The sequence below is a fragment of the Melanostigma gelatinosum genome (genome assembly GCF_949748355.1).
Source record: "Melanostigma gelatinosum genome assembly, chromosome: 2".
Classification (NCBI taxonomy): Eukaryota; Metazoa; Chordata; class Actinopteri; order Perciformes; family Zoarcidae; genus Melanostigma; species Melanostigma gelatinosum.
This window is the reverse complement of record NC_136635.1, coordinates 11,082,845-11,102,663: the sequence shown is the minus strand read 5'-3', so window position 1 is coordinate 11,102,663 and position 19,819 is coordinate 11,082,845. Positions and strand designations below refer to the sequence as shown.

Below are 19,819 nucleotides of genomic sequence, written 5' to 3'. Positions count from 1 at the left end.
CTCCACACTGAATCCTATTACTGCAGAAGAGTCAGTGTATGCATGGCACAGAGTATGTATGTATTAGGAGTGTATGGAGCTGTGATGCCTGTGTATCAACCATGCCATATACAGATCCATATGAGGTTTTGTTTATGTCCCTGTATGATACAGTCATAAACAATTGACACATATCGATATATGCCTTCGTGTTTGTATAAAGTGAAAGATGAATAAATAAAAATGCAATCAATACCAGGAATAAGGATATCATCAATAAAACATATCCCAATAAGTCAGTGTGACAGAAAGAGTGTATTTGTGTGTGAGAGGGAAAGAAAGAGATGAAAAAAATAGAAGTAAAAGTTGGTGTGCAGAGAGGAGACAGGATATAAGTAAATTCAAGTGTCAGAGTACCCAGACTTACCAGACAGCGATGTAATCAGTGACTGGCTCTGTCTGCAATAAGGTAAAGTTTATATAAACTCCATGTCCGTGTGGAACTGTGATGAGCCAGCTGCAATCTTGGGAGTTGGGGTATTCATTGGGATACTGAGGTGAATAGATTGTCCCGTTTTCAGCCGTGACATTATAGCCACAAGGAGCTGTAAAAAGCAGAGTTATGAGATTATCTATTTGCAAGGATCAGGGATTAAGAACAACTGTTGAACTGTAGACAGTGAAGAATATAATCACCGTCATTATTTGTAGGTGTAAAAGTAGAAGCAGCGATAGCAGTAGTGGTAATAATAAGAGCAATTATTGTGCTACTGATTTATATCGTAAATGATCCAAGTGACACAAGAATTCCTACTTTGTACCAACGCTGCTGGCTTGTGATGGCGGCGAAAGACGAGATTCAATTTACTGAAACTCAATTAGGATAACAACATTTTTTAAATGTGTAGATTTTAAATTAGCATTGTTACCTGAGGGCCGGGGATGTTCTGAGATAGCAATTATACGCAATGTGTTATAACACAACATAAACTGGCTAATGTGAGAAGAGTAAATTCTTAATTCCAATCTTGGTAAATACATTTAACCCAGAAAAACATGTTTATATCAAAAAATCATTGGTTGTACTTACCCTCACAGCGTGGGAACGGGTGGTTCCACTTCCGGTTGGTCCCGTGAAGGCATGTTAGTACTGGGTGTCCGATCAAAACATAACCAGGGTAGCAGAGAAAAGTTACTGATTGGCCAGCGCTGTAGTCACTGTTGATGATGTCACCGTTAGGGAAAGGAAAGGGGTCCTGGCAGTTTTGAAGTTGATAGGCTAAAAGAGAAATATAAAACAAGCCGATCTTTGGTGAACAGGATAGGCAGGCATACAGTTATACTCAGATTAACAAATATAATTTAGTTGGATATTTCTTACATAGAAGCCTTTCACACCTGTATCTTGAGTCCCAAAAGGACAATTGCAATTCTTTGTGTTCAAATCATTTTTTTTCTGTCTACAACTAATGGATTTCGAGGAGCATTCAAAAAAATCTATGACACACAGAAGCTACAAGGCTACCAAAGTGCGGCAAGATAAAAATATATAATCTGCTTCTATACAGTTATCTGGCACATGCATGTAGACTGTCTGACAAATGCAGGATCTAAGATGTAGGAGAGAAGTGCATACAACGCAATCCAGGCGCAGGATGTGTACAGGAACACCTGTTTGCCGTATGGGTTAAAGCATCCCAAGTCCAGATGAGAGACGCCACTAAGATCCCATGGGACTCTTAGATACCTACGTTAAACAAATATTGACAAAACTAACTGGACATTGTGGAGGTACAGAAGGAGCAGAAAAACAAGTGGCGAAAGATGTAGAGGTCCCACCTGAAAGCAGCATCAAGGGGAAGGAAAATATGAGGATATACAAATGCCAGGGAGGGAAAAGGATACCAGAGAGAATATGGTAAATGCAAGCCAAGGGTTGTCAAAGTGGTAGTGGGAGTACTTACAGCTGTGAAACTACAATCAAGAAGAAGAAATGGCACAGTGCCATACACTAAAACTGGTATCATCCCATAAGATTTTATTAGCAAAGTTTGGGTCAAAACATTACTGTCAGGGTACTTTCTATTGATTTTTTGGAAGTTATTCCACTGGGGTTTTGCAGATGAGCAGATGGACATTCTGCCTCGTGAACCCTATACCTCCATGGCCTTGGGTAAAAAAACAGAGTTTGTGTCATCGAGTGGTGCAGGGGTCAAAGCATCCACCCAGACTGGAACGCTACCAGTGCTATTATTCAACATAACCGAGGGTAGTATCCTGAAACTCTGTGTGTATTGAAAAAAAGCATCTGGTGCAACTTTATATGAAGAACAACAGTGGAAGTTAGCAATGACAAGAGCTGCAGTGTTCGGGAATTTGCTCGTTGCAAATTGGGAGAAAAAAGGGACAAATATTACATGCATATAAATGTGGGTTAGCATATGTGTGAGTTCGTAAGCCTTGTTCTACGTATGTTGGCGTATAGGCCCACAGTGCATCGCTTGTGTCTTTGAAGTGAAGCAGTTAGGGCTACAAGTAAAGCCTGCTGGACAAGATGCCAGTCTCTCACAGGGGCTTACTGTATGCAGCTAGCCGTTACAATTCCTGTCCTGCAAGTTTATAGAAAAAGAAAGGTGAGGCTGCGAAGAAACAATAGTAAACATGCAAACTTATCAAACTTAGCATACATTCCTCGTCAGCCTGTCCAAATAAATTGGGCAAAGAAAGTTTTAACCATATTAAACTTAGCTTTATTAAATGTCAGGTCTCTGTCAGGAAAAACATTTTTAATCAATGATTTTATTGTTCGGCACAAACTGGACATTTTGTTTTTAACTGAAACTTGGTTAAATCAAGATAACAGTGCAGCTGTTCTTATTGAATCAACACCTCCCAACTTCAGTTTCATGAGTGAAACAAGAGCGCATAAGAAAGGAGGTGGTGTTGCTGTTTTATTTAATGATTCTCTTCAATGCAAGCAGATGCCCTTTGGTCATTTTAGTTCTTTTGAATATGTGGCTCTGAATTCCAATCAAGCTTTATTCCTAAACATTTACAGACCGCCTAAATACTGTGCAACCTTCTTTGATGAGTTTACTGAACTGCTGTCTGTAATCTGTATTGATTTTGACTGTGTTGTTATTGTTGGTGATTTTAATATCCATGTTGATAATCCCCAGGACAGAGAGTCTATAGAACTATGTGGTGTCCTTGATAACTATGATCTGACTCAGCATGTGACAGGACCCACCCACAACAGGGGGTACACTCTGGACCTAATCATCACCAAAGGTGTAAACATTTCCATGGTTGCTGTGACTGATGTTGCACTCTCTGATCATTTCTGTGTTTTCTTTGAGAGTGCAATCTCCTTGCACACAAATGTCCAAACCAAGGTTGTGACAAAGCGTTACATCTCTGAAAACACCAGTGAACTATTTATTCAGAAGTTCTCCTCCACACCAGCCCTCTCTTGCCTCTCAGTCAATGAGCTTGTAGATGGCTTCAATTTTAAAGTTAAAAATATTATTGATGCCATTGCACCCACTAAAGTGAAGGTTGTCTCGGGTAAGCAAAGATCTCCTTGGAGAAATGCTATGCTGGTGGCTGAGCGCAGGTGGCGAAAAACGAATCTCCAGGTTCACTGTGACATCTATAAAGAGAGACTTCGCAATTATAATTTGGAACTTAGAAATGCAAGGCAGTCATTCTTCTCTGACATCATAACCAAAAACAAGAACAATACAAGCGCCTTATTTGCTAATGTCGACGGGCTAACAAACCCTCCAGTGTCGGTAGCTGCTGAGCTCCAATCCACCTGTGCATGCAATCAATTTGCCTCCTTTTTTACTGACAAAATTCAGAAAATTAGACAAGCAGTCAGTGCCTCCACACCAACCACAGGATATGTGTTGTCCCGATCTCTGAATAACAGCCATTCAAATATCATGACACAATTTCATTCAATCGACCGTAGAAGCCTAGAAGACATTATACTACATCTGAAGTCATCCTCCTGCTGCTTGGATATTCTACCAACACACTTTTCAAAAATATTTCAAACTGCATGACCACTGATCTCTTACAAATTGTAAACACATCCCTTCACTCAGGTGTCTTCCCACAAGCCCTAAAAACTGCAGTTATTAAACCACTCCTAAAGAAGGCTAGTTTAGACTCCGCAACGATGAAAAATGATAGGCCAATATCAAACCTCCCATTTTTAAGTAAAATAATTGAAAAAGCGGTTTTCCAACAGCTGACAAACTTCTTGGCCGTAAATAACTGCTTTGATGTTTTCCAGTCAGGCTTTCGACAGCACCACAGTACTGAAACTGCTCTTGTTAAAGTTTTCAACGACATCCACTTAAACATAGACAATGGCAGAAGTTCAGTCTTAGTGTTACTAGATCTCAGTGCTGCATTCGACACGGTCGACCATGCCATACTCCTGGAAAGACGAAACATCTGGGTGGGACTCTCTGGCACAGCACTTAACTGGTTTGAATCCTACTTGAAGGACCGAGAACACTTTGTGTCTGTAGCTGATTACACATCAGAGCTGACTAAAATGACATGTGGTGTTCCCCAAGGTTCAATACTGGGGCCTCTTCTGTTCAACATCTACATGCTTCCACGAGCTCAGATTATGGAACACAACAAAGTGTGTTATCATAATTATGCAGACGACACACAAATCTACATAACTATGTCACCAGGGGACTATAATCCCATACAAGGGCTGGGTAACTGCATTGAACAAATCAACAACTGGATGTGCCAGAATTTTCTTCAATTAAACAAAGATAAAACAGAAGTAATTGTTTTTGGTACCAATGACGAACAATTGAAAATCACCGCTCAGCTTCAGTCACTGATGTTAAAACCCACAAACCAAGCCAGAAATCTCGGTGTAGTTATGGATTCAGACCTCAACCTGAACAGCCATATCAAGACAATTACAAAATCAGCCTACTATCACCTGAAGAATATATCAAGGATTAGAGGATTTATGTCTCAACAGGATTTGGAAAAACTTGTCCACGCATTTATCTTCAGCAGACTGGACTACTGTAACAGTGTGTTTACATGTCTCTGTAAAAAGTCCGTCAGAAAGCTGCAGCTGATTCAGAACGCTGCAGCTCGAGTCCTCACTAAGACCAGGAGGGTGGATCACATTACCCCAGTTCTGATGTCTTTGCACTGGCTTCCTGTCCAACAAAGAATTTACTTTAAAATCCTGCTGTTGGTTTACAAAGCACTGAATGGTTTAGGGCCAAAATACATCTCCGATCTGCTGCTACCTTATGAACCATCTCGACCCCTCAGGTCGTCTGGGACCGGTCTACTTTCTGTTCCCAGAGTCAGAACTAAACATGGAGAAGCAGCGTTCAGTTTTTCTGCTCCACATATCTGGAACAAAGTCACAGAAAGCTGCAGGTCTGCTGAGACCCTCAGCTCATTTAAATCAAGATTGAAGACTTTTCTGTTTGCTGCTGCCTTTAATTGAACCACATTCAATTAATATATTAATCAATTTCCTGCATTTCTGCATTTTACGACTGTATTTTATTTCTTACACTGTTCTTAATTGCTGTTAAATCTCCTTTTCTTTTGCCTTATGTTTTGATGCTTTTAATGGTTTTAAAAGAACTGCACAATATATCGCCATTTCCTTCGGGACCGAGTTCGTGCAAGGCGTACACTATAAAACGCAGATCGGCAGAGATCTTTTCCAGACGTGGTTTGTGTGCAAGTAATTGCAGAATTGCGGCAGTGTATGGTTGATTGCGTGCAGCGTAATGTCTCAGGGAGACATCGATTATTGTTTCAATGTATGTTTTAAATCTCCTTTACTTTTGCCTTTATGCTTTTAATGGTTTCATGTGAAGCACTTTGAATTACCTTGTTGTTGAAATGTGCTATACAAATAAACTTGCCTTGCCTTGCCTTGCCTTACTAACGATCCATCTCTTTTAATGATGAGAGGAACGCCACAAGGTTTTTTTTAAGTCTTTAGCATGACTCATCCGCAGATCAAAGCTCAAAACCTCATAGCGATACGTTTTTTCATCCGACCCTTCATTTCTTGGAGTTGTGAAGGCTTTGTAATTTGGCAACCAGCTTCGGATGTTAATTTATTTAGAACATTTTAGCAGACCATTTCTTTTTTCGAAATCATTCAAGCAACCTTCCTGTGTTCCCAAACTAAACAGTAGGCTCATTTGAAAACAGGTCCATTCTCTCAGTGTCCCTTGAGGTGCTGCTTTCAAATGGATGCGCCTGCAGTAATACCTCAGGGTGTGTGAGCTTTTGTGTCTGCAGTAAAAAAAAACAAATGTCAAAAGTCAGAAATCACACGTGTACTCACCCTGATAGGTCAGTTTGAACCCGGGCCTGTTCTCCGAGTGGTCACTGTAGAAGTGGATGATCGTGAGGTGGGTAGTACTCAGCAAAGGTGGTGGGATCTGCGAGCCAGTAAACTGTCCAATAAGAGCAGAGCTGTGCTGTGGTCCAGCCCTGACCTCTAGGAAGTCATGGTTGTCTTCAGAAGAGAAGTTTTGAAACTGAATATGGGCTCCTAGAATAAAAATAGAGGTTATAATAGACTATACACAATAACGATATATCAGAATACAGATTTTATACCTGATAGGCTCTTTAATTGCATGCCATATACATGGCTTAAAGTTAACAGATCTGTGGAGATTTTACATTACTTTCAGAGTGTGCATACAGCGTAAAGATAGATAGATAGATAGACTTTATTTCAGACTCGGGGTCCATACAGACAGATACATAAAAAGACAGACACAAACAATAAAAGTACATAGGCCTAGCAATGCCTTACATAGAGACAGCTGTACCAATGTCGCCACAGCTGGGACTGGTAGCGTGTGGTGCTAAACCTTATGTTGGTTAAAACAAGTATGATCCCATTTGCAGAGTCATTCAGTCTACAGATGAATTTGTACATGAGATTTCTTAAAACTGTTTGGAAAGTGTTGACTCGTGCAGCCACAAACATTTCACTGGCACTACTCTATCTCGGTCTCTTTAAAAGTATTCTCATGGCGTCATTGTACGCGACTTGAAGTCTCTGTAAACTCTTTTTTTTGTAGTTTGACCACAAGTGTGCAGTGTAGAGTGGAGTACAATATGCTCTTAACAGAGACCTCTTAACTCCATCTGTACACAGACCAAACTTGCGTGAGAGACTGTTTGCTTGTGCATACATCATACGACATTGCCTGGAAATGTCGTTATCATCAGTCATGTGTTCTGTTAAAAAATGACCAAGATATTTTACTTCACTACAGACACCAAGATTATTGTCAGACAATTTGAAGTCAGGGAAGTTTAGACATTTGTCCTCTTTAGTTGGACAGATCAGGATAGCACTCTTACTGGCGTTGTATTTGATGTCATGTTCCACACCGTACACAGTACATATAGTGAGGAGCTGCTGAAGACCAGCGCTAGAAGGACTAAAGATCACCAGATCATCTGCAGACATGATGTGATTAACCAGAGTATTTCCAATCATGCACCAGTATTACAGGTGTTGATAAAATTAGCTTATATACAGCTTTAATCAGCAATTAGCTTATATACAGCTTTAATCAGCAATTAGCTTATATGCAGCTTTAAGTAGCAATTGACTTATATACAGTTTAATTAATCACTAGCATATTTGTAGTTTTAATAACCATTAGCTTATGCAGTTCTATTAACCACTTATACAGTGCTCACAACACAGCAGGGCCAGAGAGAAGCAGGAGGAAGGTTATTAATTTAACTGCGTCACAAGAAACAAGACGCCATCTTTAGAGAAGATAAGGAAGACACAATTCTCAGTCAGATTCAAGCGAGGGACAACGCCCCAGCTGAGCCCGGCTTCTTCACACACTCATTTCTCAGGTCCTGTCGCATGCATCATCTCACTCACACTGATGGAAACCAACGCCTATTGGGAGGGGCCAAGGTGGATGGACATCCACGGTCCCCATCCAGGCGTAATACATGTACAAACGTGCTATGTTTGCATCTTTGACTTTGACCAATGTGTATCAAGGGGCGGACCCCTATATTAAGGTTCACGCTGATGTGTTCAAGTGTGTTCTGATGGTGAATCTCTGCGAAGTGAAACCATTAGATAACCCATGCATGTTTAATTGCAGGGCTGAATAACTCTGTTGATAAATAAATCTATTGCTTTGATACAACTATACGCCTCTGAGAGCTTTCTGTTTCATTCTTAAACCTGCTCTAAGTGTGAAAGACAGCTACATATTTTTCACAACACAGGCTTTCAGTTGCTTGGACAGATCATCAACATACAGATTAAACAGATTTGGGGACAAAATTCCCCCTTGTCTGACACCATTGCTAACCCCAAATGTGGCTGACACACTTTTACCCCATTTTACTCTCATACTCTGGTGCGCATACCAGTAAGCCAGAATTCTCACTATGTATGTGGGGACACCTCTTTGGCTCAGTTTAAAAAATAATTTACTATGATTAACACGATCAAAAGCTTTGGAGGCATCAATAAAACACATAAGAAGTGATGAGTTTTGACCTCTGTATTTGTTTACAATGTCCTTTAAGGCATATATACACAAGTCAGTGCCATGTTTGGCTTTGAAGCCGAACTGGTTATCTGTGGAGGTGATGAAGTCCTGTATTCTGTCCAGCAGAATTCTTTCTAGGACTTTTGACAGGACGCTGGCCAAAGCAATGGGCCTGTAATTCTCTAGGCTACATACTTTACCAGCTTTGTTTTTAATGACTGGCACTAAGAGAACAGACAGCATTGAGTCTGGTAACAAGCCGTGAATCATGAAGCCAGTAAAACATGTAAAGATGTTGTATGCATAGAGACCAAGGTACAGTAAGTCTACATCATTCCACACAACTCCATATTTATATTTGGTACTTGTATATTATTACTTTCATATTTTAATAACCTGAACCAAAGATACAACTACTATTATCCTTTTCTAAAAATGTATCAAAAACGATTATATTCAAACCACGTGCTGCTACTGCAGAGTCTGTGTTTCCCGAACGCAAATGTTCTGAAAGTCACACATTATTTTAAGGAATCCCATAATATTTACCGTATCCAGTTGGCAGGGTGATTTGCCAGGTGCAGTCCAGGTTGCCGGGGTAGTTGCCAGGGAAACCTGGACTGAGGATGACACTACTCATCTCAGACAAGACCCCGCCGCAACGAGCTGACACAGGCACAGTAAAAGCATCATTAAAACAGGCAGCGCATGAGCAATGCACAGTGGAAATAATCACGTTGACCTAACTATGACCTAAATACTAAAACATATACAGGACTTAACACGTCCTCTGTCAAAAAAATAAAACACAAAAGAAAGAACAGTACAAGGATCATAGAAATAGACCTTTTGGATTGTACAGGTGTACCAAATACAGTGGTCACTGAGTGTGAAAATGTTTTCTTATATCACAGTATTAATAAAATAAAAGGGATGTTTGGGGTTATGGACTTGATGCAGTTGGCAACTGATATTACAATGTATCTTGTATTCTCAGTTAGGGTAATTAACATAATATAAATAAAACATTTTTCTTTTGTTGACAGACATATATTTTTAAATCTCATGGCACAGTATTGTGGTACAACACTCTATTGACAGAGAGTGGACATGATTTGTTGACGCAAGTGTCTGAAATAGGAAATGCTGGACACACACTGAAGGGGTCTGTGGCAGGGCTGAGTTTAGTTAGTCCTGACATGACAAAGTTGAGTCTAACTGGAATTGGCTTCCCAGACCTGCTACCAGTTTTCACCTAGCACACACATCGATGTATATCAAGGTCGCTGAACTCTATTGCAGAAGTTAGGAAGCCTTGGCTCTCAGCACAAGGTACAAAATGATGTTTGTATCCACCAAGTGTATTGATCCTTTACTGTAAGAACCTGCCTACTTCCACAAATCCTATTTCAAGGTTATAACATTAAATATACAAATTGAATCACAAGAACTACACTTCCTCATTCAGTTATTGCTGTTATCTATTTATTTTATGAATCATTCATATTCCTGTAATACGTTACTGTGAGTAGATAAAGTGCAATTTTCAACTGCCAGATTACATCATAGCACTGTCTCAGCAACTAACAAGTCTTTTTAAAGTAGAAATTGTGTTTTACTGACATGCATCTAGCTTCTACTTTAAAAGATAATATCTATTTTAACTGACTTTGGTCTTGGAACATACATATTGCTATTTGACAGACTTATACGATGTGCCTCTGAGAAATTCCACACCCATGTAATGAAGCTTTTTTTATCCTCAAAATGGACATTTTGTTTTTAGATGGAGGTACACTCATCTTTATTCTACTGAAACGCTTCTGTCACTGTGCTGTGCAGATCTAAAAGTTTAATGTGAACCCCACACCTGAAGGATATATATTTTTTTCCCCATTGGATCGATCTTTCACAACATAATTTAGCCAGCAGAGCAGAGTGTGTGTGTGTGTGTGTGTGTGTGTGTGTGTGTGTGTGTGTGTGTGTGTGTGTGTGTGTGTGTGTGTGTGTGTGTGCGTGTTACCTATGCAAAGAGGAGGTGGGTAATTCCATCGACGCACAGTCCCAGGCATGCAGGATATGTGAGAGTGGCCCTGAAAGTATAAGTAAAGTGAAAGTTAAAGAAAGTGTGCAATCCTGGCATTTTCTAAGATTGGAAATTTTAATTTTGAATTCATCTAAGAACATGACAAGAACTTTGGAGTGTATTTAACACGAGTAAAAACGTAACGAATGTGGAAATTTAATTTCACTGCATTTCACTTATCGTTAATGACTGCAGTCTGTGTCCGTACACAATTTAGCCTCACAATATTTGCTGCTTTCTTTACATATTTGAAAATCAAATCTCATAATTTACACGTATGTATTAACACATTTATTTATAGGTGTGTGTCTGTGTTCTTTACCTGTAATGTGTACCCCGGTTCACAGGTGAATGCCACCACCTCATTGACCATATATCTGTCACCTGCTTTAATGCCATTGGCTGGTATCATTGGCTCTTGGCAAGTGGTAAGACCAACAGCTACAAACATACAGAACACAAACACAATGAACTGTGCAATTACTGTTACTTATTTCATCATTAAGTCTTCTATGTCAGCATAGCTTGGCTCAAGTGGACTCTGGAGAAATTACTTAAGCCAGATGTGGAAAAATACAGAAACTATAATATGATCATCTCTTCTTTAAGTTCTAGACAGCTAATCCCACATTGCAGTCTTGACCTTAATTATCAAACTTATTATGTCCAACTCAAATAATTATGAATACATTATTACACAACAATGACAGCAAATCAAAATGACAACATTTACATGAATCTGATGAAGAACTGCTGTTGACAAACACTCGTAATGTCATGTTTTCTAATACACCGGAGCCTAATTATGAGTTGACAGCTAGTACAATAAAAAAGCTTGTACGTTGTCAGTGTTGACAACAGCCTCTGAAATGTACTTACAAATATGTGAAGGCAACAGAATGACTGGTTGTGTATTCCCAACCCACTAAAGGTTAAACTCATCCTTAATAAGTTTGACAGCAGCCAGCCCTTCATCGCACAGTATCAGTCGGGGGTGTATGTGTGTGTTCATGTGTGTGAGTCTGCTTCTGTGTTTCACTTGGAAACTTCCGCAGGAGACTGCCCTGGAGCGGTTACCATGGCAACACAGGGGTGGAAGAGGAATCGAGAGTGAAAGACGGGGAGAGAGAGGCATGAATCTGTGTGTGTGCGTGTTTGTGTGTTTGCTTGCTTGTGTTGGTCTTGTTGGTTCATTATCCACCATCCTACCAGCAAAACGATGTGATCCCACTGAGCTCTCTCACTCACTCACAGACTCACTCACACACACACACACACATCCAGGTGGCCGAGCCCCACTGTGCATGACTGACTGTTACATGAGTGTGTGCCTGCTGCGAGGGATGAGGGGGTCTTTTATTAGATCGAACGTAGGTGAAAAAGCTGCGTGAGACTGTAACTTGGAGACACACACACATGCACACACAGTGTGTTATTAGGCAGAGCATCAGCAGGCTGTCAGGACAACTGATCAATGAAACTATTCCATTTGGCTGACCATCTCTCTCTCTCCCTGTGTGTGTGCTAGCAAACTGCTCCCTATTTTCCCGGGTTATGACAGAGCAGCGACGCTCTGTAAAATGCTGACAATACAGCGAACCATCCCACTAGGGCCACTGGACTACAACTAGACAGTGTCAGCACTTAAGTCTTACTGACTGGGTTTACTATACTTCTGCTTCGCTTTATTTGAGGACAGACAAGGGAGAGAGACGTCTTACTCTACCCTTTAGAGGAACAACTGACTGGCGCCTTGCTGATTTACTACTAGCATGATCCTTGAACTGGTACAAAGTGTTAAAGCGTTGTGTGAAGTGTTGTGATAACAAACGCCAGATGCGAGAATGTTTTCCTTTGTGACCGGGACCTTATCCATGGCCCACCCTGCATGTGTTTACAGGTATAAATGATTCGAGCTCAGACGCAGACCTCTGAGCAGCCTTGATGCAGGACCTGTTTGTGTTTCAACTCTGTTCCTTCTTGCAAGAATAAATTGCCAATGATCAATGATTTTTACACCAGTCTCGCGTGGAATTTTTCTAACAGTCCCTAAAAGAGACCTTTCTTCCAGGCTCTCATTATTATTAGTGCGTGTTGATATGTGCACTCACCTACACACACACACACACACACACACTCAGCCACACACCAATACACACAAAGAAATGTGCGTGCAAACACACACTAATGCAAAAGGGGACAAAAGGGGACATGTTCATTGATCTAGAAGTGATTCTAAGCTAAAATAACTACAAAGGACTGAAAAGCACAACCATGCCCTGACAGGTGTGTATGTGTGGAAATGCATGATGTTAATATCCATGTCTATACCTTTGTCTGTCTACACATTTGTGTGTGTATGTGCCTTTTTTTGGACTTATGTGCATGTATGACACGAGCAAAAGCACTTGTGTATGTGTATGTACGTGCCTGAGTCTGTGTGTTTCACTCTAGGTATGTGTTCTGTGTGTGTGTGCTCCAATTTTGAGTCAGTGTGTGCATGCTTTCGGGCAGTACCAGTTCAGGTCACTGACTCGTGTTATTTCATGTTGAAGTTTGGGCTGCAGCGATGTGTGTTTGTGATCAAGTGTGTCAGCGGGTTTGTGAGCATTTGTGGATTCTGGAGAGAAGGCACCCAATATTCACTACTTAGTTGTTCCTCCTCAGCAGCATACCAGCTCACTCTACCATTTATATCTATCTGTCTATCTGTCTATCTATAAATCTAAGCTTTAACTCACTCTTGTATTCCAGGTGAAAACCTGCTGCCACCACACTGATGTCACTCTGAAAGTGCAGGAGGAGCTGATTGGACGTTGAGTTGAGGAGGGCAGGAGCAGTTGTTCCTGCAAAACACAGAGATAAACAAGATAAGACCGAATATAAAAACATTGCATACACGTGTGTGTGACACGACAATGGGCATAAATGGAGAAATTATGTAAAAATAGATGCTGATGCATTTTTAAGAAAAAAAGATTTTGACCATAAGTAAATCCCAGGACCAGCAGGGAGATTATGTGTAGAGAAGGTGAATAACCCCTGGCCCTCCATGGACAGCCTGCATTTTGTTGTCCTTATGTGAAGCAACCCTCATCTGCCCCAGTGAAGCTGCTCAGATGCCATCACTGTGGTTATAGTGGCCAGCTCCCCGGTGTGCTTTCTTGAGAAGGGCACAGTAACTTGTGGAGGTGTGTGCGTGTGTTGCCCTATTGGCAGCATCTTTTATGTGTGATAGGTGTGTGACGAGTATGTGATTGGGGCAGGTCACAGGGGAAACTCCGCTGGGAAATCGTAAAAGGTTAGATCATTATTTATCCCTCCCTGTCTTCTTCCTCTCCTGTTTTCTTCCATCCTTCACTCACCCTTGCAGTGAAACTCTTCCCTTCCCTCCCTTCCTCATTTTTTCTCTTCCTTTTACTGACTACCTGGAAATTGGATGAATTCTAAGTCTTTTCTGACATTTATTATATTTAAGCTATATATCATGTTTTTTTGGTATTACAACTCATCCATCATACATCTCGAGTGTATACTGTGTGTGTGTGTATCTATAGTTTAAGACTTACATATCGTATTCATCATAGATCTTGTGTGTGTGTGTCTGTCAGTCTATACGTGTGTGTGTGTGTGTGTGTGTGTGTATTAGGAGTTGTCATCTCATCCATCAGAGATCTCTGGAGTGTTTGTGTGCATGAGTGTATGGGCACAAGTTTGTGTGTTTGAGTGTGTGTGTGTGTGTGTGTGTGTGTGTGTTTGAGCATATTGTCATACCAGAAAATGACCCTAATTTAGGAGCCGTCATGTCTCCTCCATCGTAGATCTCCAGAGAGTCCCAGTTGTGCTCAGTAGCAAACGTCATCACTTGAATCTAAATAACAATGAAAATAAATGAACATAACAAACTCTTAAGTTGATGTGCGTCTTCCATATTCCATATTTATTTACAAGTGTGTATATATCTGTACCTGTATCCCAGCCCCCTCACTGACATGGATCCTCCACAGACAGTTGAGACTGTTTGGGTAGGGTTCAGGATAGCTAGGAGACAATATTGTACCGCGTCGTTCAGTCAAATTGCCACTGCAGGGAACTAGAATGGAGACATAAAATATGAATTCATTGGCAAAGTGTATTAACTGAACAGCTAACAGATAAGACAGGTCGTTGGAATATTGCTCTGCATACCCTGGGACAATACGGTGTTCAAAATTACCACTACAGGGAGCCAAAGAGGGAAACTATGATAAACTTTATTTGTATAAACTGAGGTGACAGTTGAAGCTGTTTGCAGAGAGAGATTTCACACAGGCATACATTTGGTTTGTTAGAATCCATGTCAAGATCCCAGTACTGGATGATTCACAGAAAGGACTGATTTCTTACTTTATATGCTGGTTCATGCTATATTCATTTTAGGCTCAGTCAGCCTTACCTATACAGGCTGGTGTTGTTGCATTCCACTGTGCGAGGGCACCTGGCACGGCTTGGCACCAAATAGCACTGGATCCTTTCAGTAGATACCCAGGACTGCACTCGAACCGGACCACAGAGCCAGCAGAGAACTCTGAACCGATCCGCCTGCCGTACCGCGGCTCTGGCACTGAACTGCACTGACTTTCACTGGTGCGAGGCACAGCTACAATGATGGTGGTAATTCAATAAAATGAGAAGAAGAAGAGGATGCACATTAGAAATACAGTTATCAGAAGAGAGAGTTTCACTTTCATGTTAAAGTTGAATTCAATGCAACTTACTGTGTGTGAGTGTATGTATGTGAGAGAAAAAGACAAACAGATTGAGAGTTACCTTGGTAGACAAAGTGAAAGCCTCTAGCTGATTGGCCACTCTTAGCATTGAACCGCAGCATGATCTGATTGGAAGTTGCCAATGGCAATGTCTCTCCTGGGACAAACAATTAAACATAAAATGAATGTTAATTTCACGGACAGTCAAAACCATAAATTAAACAGTACTGCTTTACATTCCTTTCTCTGGTAAAATGTGGTCTTTACAAGAATAAGAATGCAAGAAAAAAGACACACACACCACCTCACAGGCTCATACACACAGAGATTTGTGTATGTGTGCACCCACACATACACAAACAAACAAAGTAACAATGATAAACGAGAAAAAACATGGTCTGGTGTGGCTGACATTTAGAACCATCATTAGCTGCGTCGGGATGTGTGTATGTGTATGTTTGGTGTGCGTGTGTTAATATGTGTGTCAGGATAATCAGTCAGTTAGCTGGAACAATGTGCTACAAAGCTGTTTGCCTAAGTGTACGTGTGCATGTATGTGTGCGTGTGTGATAGGGTAATGATGCGGCTAACATTATTTCGTAAAGCCTGGTGTGTTTCATTCTTTGCTGCCAGTTTTAGCCAAAAGGGGAATTTCCAACCTAAATTAACTTTAAAAAATAAGCCACCCATTCTACATTACATGAACTGGCCTCTTTCCTTTAAACGAACTTAGATGGATAGTAGTTGGAAGGAAATAATTACCATAATGTGCAGCTACATTTAGCCAAACAAAGACTGTCAAATCCGTTAACATTATGTTGAAAGAAGCTCACTGATCCACTCCATGAAGGAAAGAACATAACAAAAGAAAGATGTGCACCTCAGTGTGAAAATAGAAAGACATTCTCTTGGGAATCTATCTAGATATCTTTGTTTTTCCTCTCTTTTGATTGATGTGTTTGTCATCAAACTCTACCGTACCATATAAATGTAATGGCGATTGCTGCCCCCTTTTCAACAAGCACACAACTGATTACAGATTACAAAGAAAACATTTTAAAAGCCATTATTTCTACAGAAAGAAACAAAATGTCAATTCCAGTGGGATTCCCCTGCAGCATGCCCCCTGGTCATGACACACAACAGAAGAACACGCAACTCTGAGGTAATAAATCACATAAATAAAGAATGCAACCATTACTTTTATGGCAGCGTGACCTAATAGCATTCTTTCAGCTGTGTGTTCGACACAAAAAATCAGCTAATAGGAGTCTCACCTGAATGTGACCCAGCCAGGGAGCTGAGCAATCGAGCATTCTCATTGGCTCCATCAAACAGCTCCACAGAGTCATTCATTGCTGTCTGGAAAACAGCAAACTGACCAAATACCACTGAAAAATATGACAAGGGAAAAAGACAAAAAAAGAATTGGTGATTCAATTACAAATCCATTGTAAGAATGTATGGTGTGATCATTTATGGATTTACCAAACTGTATGGACACGGTGATGTAGTAGGAGCAGGTTTGTCTTGTAGTGTAGTTTAGAGGATAGTTTGGAGACAAAACAACTCCTTCCGATCCACTGTACTGTCCTCCGCATGGAGCTATAGGAAGACAGAGAAAGGGAATTTCATTATTTTTAGGTACTGTTTACTTGTTTTGAACACTGCATATTTTACAGAAAGAGAGACCGAACCGTTTTGCAACTTCAGACACACTCTGTGCTTAATGACATGCATGTCATTCATCAAACAGACTGACCAGTCTGGAAATGCACTCTGCCTGTTTACCAACGAGCATCTTCTGTGAATTCAGCCCTCTTCTTTATGCTCATGCAATTTGGGAAGGACTGTGTAAATGGCAGGATTATATATCCTGCACTTCATGTTCACATATTTGCCAGAGCCATATGTGAGAAATAACTCACTTTGCACTGCACTTTGTGCAGATGTAATTATAGAAGGTTTCAATGGGAAGAGAGAGAACTTAATTAACCCACAATATATTCTGTAGAAATCTCAGCACACAAAGCGTCAACAAAGCAACTTGAAGATGTTCAGACACAGCAATACAACTCATAACAATGAGTAACAGTACTAACAAAGCATCTTATCAATGTTTTAGGGAATGATTGTTAATAATTACTGAAATAATTATTTTCCAGATATCCAATCAAGTGGTTTTGTATCAGAACGATACAAATACTGCTTCACATACTCCACCGGCAATTTGTTTGTTTTTAAAAAGCATACTTTTTAGATTCCTTGTATTGAATTAATGACTACATTTTACGAATCCTTCCCAATAAAGGAAGATTACGATTACAATTTTCGGAATGATGCATGCTCAAATGTTTCTTGGATGCAGCCGAAGTAAATATTTTTAGTCTCGTTATCTTGTGACCTTACTGCTCTCAGAAAATAACAACAACTCTAATCTGCACCATTTGAGTGACAAAGGAAATCGACATGTAATAGGCTGCACTCATGATGAGTAATAGTCGATTGCCTTTTAGTCTCATGCTAATACCACACGGACTGCAAGCACAAATTGATCTGTGTTTTTTGCACGTAGTGTCTCGCCTTAATTTCACAGGAAAAAAATGAATTGATGATGATGATGAATTGGAAAACTGGAAAAAAAGTCCATTGACATGAATGATTGTCTATCTATATGTGTTCGCCCCATGAGAGACTGGCAACCTGTCCAAGAGGGATACTCCCTCTCGCCCAGTGCATGCTGGGAACCCATCCCAACCCTGTACAGCAGGGGTGTCAAACTCATCTTCACTCTGGGCCACATCAGCATCACGGTCGCCCTCAAAGGGCCGGTTGTAACTGTAAGACTGTATCACTAACTTCTCCTAACATATTGTTAAATAACTCTCTCTGCATTTGATTATTGTTTATTCAAGTGTAAACATATTGTACATGCAGTTATATAAATGAAAAATGATATTTAAACACATTTCTGTCATTCAAACATAAATCATTTGAATTGAGGGTTAAGAAACCCACATGACTCTATCAAAGATCAAACTATTAAAGAAAATAACAGACAAATATCAAACACAAGTTATTACATTAACTTTGTTCAAAGCTGTTTGTTCACCTCTCTGCATCACTAATGTTCCTCCCTGTCGTCGTCCTGTGCATGCAGCTACATCCAAGAGCTGCTCACTGAGAGTCAGGTCTGATGAACATGGATAGATGATGTATCCGTGTTGTCTGTGCTTTCATCAACAGATAATTAAAAACACAAGTACCTGCTCGTCTCTTAGCTGCTGTGTTGTTAGATTGCTGCTAGTTCATGAACTCGGTCTGCGATGGTGTTTCTTCACCATCATTTGTAAAAGTCTGTATCTGGTCAGAGCTCTGCTCACATACCTTCAGCATGCACTGGGCTGTAGCTGTGTAAATATATTCTGCTGTGATTGCAGTCTGCCTTTTAATTCTTGGACAATTTGGTGTTTTTCTTGGAGGCTAAATTTAGCTCCGTGTTTGTTGTCAAAATGCCGACGTCGTGAATTGTATCCTTCATCACCGACACGCCTCCTAACACAGAAGACAGACCCGTTGTTCTCCTTGAAGCACAAACATGTATTCACTTTACCATCTTTAATTACATTTTCTTCCCTCTGCATAAATTTTTCTCTTCGTGAACATTTTGGGAGTATTTGTCGATCTTTTTCAATCGTTGGAAAACCGCTTTTCGGGCTGTTGCCTCTCCTGTCCACCTGTTGTGATTCCCTAGTGGTGGTCTGCCAGGCCTGTAGAGCAGCCAGTTTCACTTATCGTTTGCTTACTGAAAAGTATCAGTTGGACTGATGTCCGGTGTCTGCATCCTTGGTTGTCTTGTCTGTAATTTAGGATCATTGTACTGCTATAATGTCCTGAAACTGAAGGACTGTAAAGGCAACCGTGATCACTCGGTATAGATCTCAACACCCTTAAATACCCTTAAAGGTATTTAAGGGTGTTGAAGGTCAGCACGTTCACATCGCTGTCATTGTTTCACTTAAATCTAGCATGTGGGATACAAAATATAAATACAAGAATGTCAATAAATGAATACTTATGGACTAGCCTGCACTGTAACTGCTGTCAAACTAAGGTAACAAAACGTGCAACACTTCTGGCAGCCCAAACAGCTTCATCCCCTTTGTTGCTTTAAGCATTTATAGAAATGATGTTGAAATGAAGCTTTCACATTTTAACTGTGTGCCTCTTCTTTCATTGCCTCTTCTTTCATTGCACTGCCCATTGCAGTCAAAGCTTGCACGCGTATCACTACTCTAATCTGTTATTTTCATGTACTTTAAAAAAAAACTGGCTGCATTTGGCTCAAAAGTTGTTAAGTTTAGCAGAAAATTCATGTTGTCCCTAAATATCACTTGGACTCTTGAGGCTCCAAGGCTTTGTTATATAAT

The 19,819-nt window shown here is 40.4% G+C and overlaps 1 protein-coding gene across 1 annotated transcript in view; it reads right to left on the bottom strand.

The window, feature by feature from the left end:
• The window catches only part of LOC306788818 (CUB and sushi domain-containing protein 1-like), a gene marked incomplete at both ends in the record, with an annotated part of 359,256 nt that overhangs the window by 50,808 nt on the left and 288,629 nt on the right, over positions 1–19,819 (bottom strand). The window contains 13 exons of the mRNA XM_079284484.1: positions 407–584; positions 1,070–1,258; positions 6,350–6,559; positions 9,105–9,221; positions 10,579–10,648; positions 10,964–11,082; positions 13,383–13,487; positions 14,416–14,512; positions 14,610–14,734; positions 15,077–15,280; positions 15,451–15,546; positions 16,667–16,780; positions 16,878–16,994. Of these exons, the coding sequence (XP_079140610.1) occupies positions 407–584; positions 1,070–1,258; positions 6,350–6,559; positions 9,105–9,221; positions 10,579–10,648; positions 10,964–11,082; positions 13,383–13,487; positions 14,416–14,512; positions 14,610–14,734; positions 15,077–15,280; positions 15,451–15,546; positions 16,667–16,780; positions 16,878–16,994 (1,741 nt within the window). The remainder of the gene's footprint in view (positions 1–406; positions 585–1,069; positions 1,259–6,349; positions 6,560–9,104; positions 9,222–10,578; positions 10,649–10,963; positions 11,083–13,382; positions 13,488–14,415; positions 14,513–14,609; positions 14,735–15,076; positions 15,281–15,450; positions 15,547–16,666; positions 16,781–16,877; positions 16,995–19,819) is intronic.